Genomic DNA, 6220 nt, shown 5'->3' with positions numbered 1-6220 from the left:
TTGGAGGGCAAACCAGCACAATACATAAAAACATATAGTTGACATAATTTTAAAGTATCAAAATATAGTATTTGGTGCAGTAAGATGTGATCTGACATAGGTTGTTATATTATGGAAGAGGCCAGGGCGTTGTGATGAAATTAATGCATGTCAAAATGTAAAACAAACCATTAAATCACGAGTATGTTTCTGAAGTTATTGTTCCTCTTTATTACTTCATCTGGAGTACGAATAAGGAAGTCCAGTACAGGCGGAATGTTTATATTATTTTCTGACTACTTGATCAAATTGTAGCACTTAAATTGTACTTGTAACGCCTCTTATCTATAGCAAATTGGAAATTGGCTTATTTGAGGAAATTGCACTTTCTTGTTTCTTGTTCTTCAAAGTTTGTATCCCTATGGTTGAATGCACTTATTGTAAGTCGCTTTGGATAAAAGCGTCAGCTAAATGGCATGTAATAATAATAATGATCTGTTTATGAACATTTTATTTTGACATTAATGGTAGATGAACATTATGTAACAACTGTTCTTACCGACTTTCACAAGCCCATCAATTCTTGATGGGCTTGTGAAAGTGCACAAATACAGATGTCTTTATTCTATGATCAAGATTACAGCATATATTATAATAATTATATGAACCATACCTTCTCTCCATACACAAAAAGCTCAATGATTCTATGCACATTTCAAATGCGCCTTGCTACTGAACTATTTTATCCAGCAATGTACCCAAAGTTGTTAATTAACTATTTACATGAAGCAGTTATTTTATTCAGCTTGTCTATTTCAAAAAGTTTTGTACAAAATCTCAATTGGTGCAGAATTTGTTGTTGCAGAATCTGTTGTTGGCAATGTTATGACAGATATATTGACAAAAACACTGAGTATTCCGTTTTTAACTTGTTTTCTGTCTGCTTGTCAGACTGTGGTCCAAACTATTGAGTGCTGATAAGAAACTAGAAGGATTTCTTTGTAAAAATGAACTTTACAGTCTGTTTAAGTTCAAAAGCACATACAAAATATGGTTATGTTGCTCCTATACCTTCCTGTGATCTTTATACTTTTTACATACTCCACGATACTTATGCAAAAATTGTAGAGAGGTCAAGGCAAAAGCTGCACGGACCGGGTTACCTTTGTTGTTTTTAATCAGCTTTCCTGTTTTTATAGGTTTAAATAAGACACAACAGCCTTCCCAAAATCACATTTTGCCAGATTCAAAGTCAGAGCTGCCTGAGCTAACCGGAAAAACACAGTTGTTAAAGTGGTTATGTGGTGAGTCCAGCAGGAGGAGTACACCACTATATCATTCAAGCACACATTACAGTTAGGAACGTCACCCAACAATAGATTCATGAGCCTTTGAAACGTGGCTGGAGCGTTTCGCATCCAAAAAGGCAGCAGTGTACTGGAGAAAATCATCAGGGGTGACAGATTTCAGAAGCTTTGGATGTGAGAGGGACCTGCCCGCATCCTTGCAACAAGTCTACTTGGTTATGTAGGTTTAGCTGCACCAATACTATCCACACAGTCCTCCATCCAAGGCAACGCAAATGAGTCAGCCACTGTGACTGCACTGACTTCTGCTTTGGCATTTTTAGCCTCATCTCCTGCCAATTATTTTTCATCATCTTTGGGAAGCTCATTAAGAATGATAACCGTTAGTTTTGCAACCAAAGAACGGCCCAAAAATGTTGGCCCCCACATTTTTTTTCATCTCCATCCAAAGCTAGCCGAGACCAATGGCTACTTGACTCGGCGTTCCGTCTACTCATGATGCAAGCATAGCATGCTAATTCTCACTGGATATGCGGTACGTTGCAACGTTTCTCTCGGTGAAACTTTGTTGGAGAATCCTGTCTGGGTAGTCCTGGTTAGTACTGGATGGTACTGGCCCCATAACCTGTTAACAGATGTAAGCTGTTCAGCGTTTCTACCGTGATTACCCAGTTCTAGCCCAAATATATTTGTGGAGGAATAAAACACGCTGGGACATCAGTTCTGCTCACTGGAACTCAATAATCCAAAAGGTAAAACTTGAACACATTTCCTCATGTATGTTAACAGATGGTGACTCATATTAGCCCAAGTGACACCTAGCAGACATCTAGCAGCTGAGATTTTAGTGATCTGTCAATCAAAGGGCCCCCGTACTTGACTATGCATCATTTTAAGACTAATTTGAAGGGGTGAGTTATTCAAAATTCAACCTGCAGTTGACCTGTTAGGATTATTAGCTTGAACAACCATGATTGTTTTTTTCCACAAAGTCTCAAACTTTTAAACATGTTTAAATTTGGGCATTTTAACATTGAGGTCTAGTGGGATTAACCCGTTTATGTTACAATGTTTATTTAATTTCTTTCCACTGGAAAAAACGTTGATTAAGTTAATTTTCAGATGAGCAATACTGACAAAATTGTATAGTACTAAAATGATACGACATTGATATTGTAAGTATATTGATTTTACCATATGATCAACATGAAGACCTATAAATACAATTCTATGGTCGCTTTTGTCTTTTCATGTCTACTGTTGGCTTGTCAGTGACTGCAGAATGAAGGCTGACTGAAAGTTGTTGAACTGTTCAAAGAGCGGAGGGCAGCTTGGATACCACAAAGTTTATTGATTGGAATCCTTTAGCCGCTTTCCAGTTCAACCAAACAGTAAACAACTTGAATGTGGTTGTGATTAGACATTTCTTTACTTTGTTATAGAAAAGGTCTATGACTTAAGCCCTCTAGAATCAAGTTGTTTACAGAGTCCATCCTTTGGAGAGTTCAATCAGATCCATGGAGGATGAAGTAGTTTGATAAAAAACCTCCCACCGACTCTCACAGATCACTTTCCAGTCTGTGTGTTTGCTGGATCACACCTATCAAGGTCAGGTACTGAAGACTGAGAGAGACAATCTAGTGCTGTTTATGTCATGTTAATAATATTTGTAATCATCTCACTGTATATATGATCAATGGATAATAGATTAAATGTGACTTATATAACTTTTGGTGGGCATGTGGAAGTGCAGAAATATAGATATCTTTATTTTGTGATCATGTTTATGGTATATATTTTGATAATCAGCAGTAATGTCACTATTGTGTGCATCATAATGATTCACAAAAACCTGCATGAGCCAATGTACATTTTCATTGCAGCTTTGTTAATCAACTCTGTTCTTTTCAGCACTGTTATCTACCCAAAGCTTTTGATTGACTTCTTATCAGAAAAACAGATCATATCTTATCCAGCATGTCTCTTCCAGTGGTTTTCATATTACTGGTTAGCTGCTTCAGATTTCTTTCTCTTGTCCTTCATGGCCTATGACAGATATGTGTCTATATGTAACCCTCTGAAATATACAACCATCATGCAAAATACAATTGTAAATATTTTTATTATTTTTGCTTGGATTCTGCCTGCTTGTTTGTTATTAGTAATATTATTACTAAGTGCTAAAAGAGACATCTGTAAGATCCATTTGGAAGGAATATTTTGCAACAGCACGATTCTAAAACTTCACTGTGTGAGATCAAAAATAGTGAATATATATGGCTTTTTTATTTTTGTTACTTTTTTACTTCTCCCTGTGGTGTTTATACTTTTCACATACAGCAGGATACTTGTAGTATCGTATCGATGTAGAGGAGTCAGGAGAAGAGCTGCACAGACCTGTTTACCCCATCTGCTGGTTCTAATCAACTTTTCCTGTTTAACTGCATATGATGTACTTCTTGCTCGACTGGAACTTGAATCCCCCAAAATTGTACGTTTAATAATGACCTTACAAGTTGTAATATATCACCCTCTTTTTAATCCAATCATTTATGGACTAAAAATGAGGAGAATTCATGATCACCTAAAGAAGCTACTCTGCAAAATGTTGTAGTGTCTTCACACTGTTGACTGTCATTTTTGTGTCATAATACAGATATGAATACTTTTAAAGACTTTTTTCTAAACGAATAATGCCAGATAACCCAATTTAATGATATTAACTGAGAAAATCACTGCAGTTTTCAAAGACCCACGGTTAATGGTTAAATTTAACAGTAAGCATCCGTTTTTCAGTTTGATTTTTGTTACTACTATTATTTTTATTACTTTCATCTACATTTTTTCGCTGAAGTTTATAGTATCCCAAAAATATGCATGAAGTCTGATGAGAAAATAGAATGAAATTCAATGAGATGAGCCTCCATAAATCATCAGAGTGGAAACCCAGCAAAATACAGGAAAACATATGAGAAGAGTAGGATGTGCAGTGAGTTGTGATCGGACAGAAGGTTGTTATGTTATAAAGGAGGATGAGGCGTCGTGATGAAAAGAATGCATGTCAACATTTTAATCAAACAAACATTTAAGCATGAGCATGTGTTTGATTCGGCAATGTGTGTAAGTAAAAATGTAGGTTTTTTTAAACTGATCATTTTTGACAAGTTTTCAATTAAACCAACTTTATTTCCCGTCAAGTTATTGCTTCCTCTTTATTACTTCATATGGAGTAATGGGCTGTCTGGGATGTTAGTGCATTTAAGGATGCGGTATAGGTGATTGAATAAGGAAGTTCAGTATAGGGGCTGAATGTTTTATTTGCTGGTTACTTGATCCACCAGTTCTATATCTGAACATTAATTGATGATAAACTTAATGTAACATTTATCATTATTGATGGATTCTTGAAAGTGCACAAATACAGATATTTTAATTTTGTGATCATCTTTACGGCATATATTTTAATAATCGTATTGATATTAATAATTCAAAAATTATAACGTCATGACTTTTGGAACGGGTAGTGATTGTGTCCATGTCATGATCATCTTTACTCTTCAAGGTTGAGGTTTGATGTTAACTTTGGTAGCAGCACATTGAGAGAGCAGTCTGTGGACCCCTCACCTTTTCTGCATCAATTTATGGTTTGCGATGTCATTAATGTGTAAAGAATAAAACAACATTCAGGCATACAGTGATAGTTCTAAAGGGAATGTAATATTATGCAGTAGGTTTTGTTGAGCAAAATGTTTATGTCCAGCATATACTCATGTTGTAATCATTTCTAGGCAATTGTAAAAGTAGGCATATAGCATATATATATATATATATATCCTACTTTTACAATTGCCTATAAATGATTACAACATGAGTGTGTATCCAGGTAAGTGAGGTAAATTTTGACAGAGATTGAGGAGAACCTTGAAGGAGGCCCTCAAACAGGCTTAGCAGGCAAAGAGTAATAGATATGGAAAGACAGGAGTCGTTGTGACACTAAATTGATAGTCGACAACAGGAGAGGCAAAGTAGCCAGACTGTACCTACACCTCAGGCAGCAGGTTTAAGTTACCTGCACAGCTACTCGTGAGACGAAGGTTTTGTACAGCTGCTCCTACCGCTGGCCGATAAACTATCCAGAAAGCAACTCCCTGTTTATGACGACTCCCACGGGAGATTATGTCACCACCTCTGTTGAAAATGTTCCTACATCAGAAACAACATGCAAGAAATATCCCTTCTCATCCAACCCGTTGTCCCTGACAACTTGTCAACACCAATGGTTGGTCAGTGCTAGTGATGTGTCGTTCGTGAACTCGAGAGTAACGAGTCCTCTCAAAAAAAATAATTTCATTTTCTCGTGGCCACGCATCGGGACTTGCATAGGCTCAGCCAAGGAAACAGAAATGATTCGTTGAATGCAGGTCACGTGGAAAATGATCCTTCTGCCAACCAAGTGGTACCAGTGCTATGCAGGTCACATAAAAAATGAACGATGAACGAAACATTGACCCAAAGACACGTCGGGAGGTGAACGATTCGTTCATCTGCCGGATACAGATCAATAGATCATTTTTCACGTGACCTGCGCTCAGAAGAGGATCAGAAAAGATTAATTTTACTGAACGAGATTCAAAGAAACGAGTCGGTAAGATGATCCAAACTTCCCATCACTAATGTACACACAGCTCTGGTGACAGAAACTAAGATCAGTCAAAGAATGTTCCATTAATACTGTGGTGAGCTTGGCCAGATGAATGAGACAATAGGCTATAGTTACTTTCACCACCTTTCAAGTGTTTGGTACACCACAAGGCCCCAGGAGACAGACCCTTTAATATGGCATTGAACACAGAACTTTACCCACAGCCATACTAAGTTGGGTCATGGTGCCCACACTCTTACACATTAAACTAACAGTAACATTCGAGCACAAC

The 6220-nt window shown here is 37.0% G+C and overlaps 1 protein-coding gene across 1 annotated transcript; it reads left to right on the top strand.

The window, feature by feature from the left end:
• The first annotated feature begins 2982 nt into the window (after positions 1-2982).
• Positions 2983-3900, top strand: LOC120834041 (olfactory receptor 11A1-like). Its single transcript, XM_040201781.2, has one exon. The coding sequence runs from the start codon at positions 2983-2985 to the stop codon at positions 3898-3900; it is 918 nt and encodes a 305-aa protein (XP_040057715.1).
• The last annotated feature ends 2320 nt before the right edge of the window (positions 3901-6220 follow it).

Source organism: Gasterosteus aculeatus, chromosome 16, assembly GCF_964276395.1.
Source record: "Gasterosteus aculeatus chromosome 16, fGasAcu3.hap1.1, whole genome shotgun sequence".
Lineage (NCBI taxonomy): Eukaryota > Metazoa > Chordata > Actinopteri > Perciformes > Gasterosteidae > Gasterosteus > Gasterosteus aculeatus.
Note: the sequence above shows the minus strand (reverse complement) of the source record. Positions and strands in the feature narration are given on the sequence as shown.

Excerpts from the sequence above, each read along its gene's own strand:
- LOC120834041 (XM_040201781.2), top strand. The coding sequence starts at position 2,983 with ATGGATAATAGATTAAATGTGACTTATATAACTTTTGGTGGGCATGTG.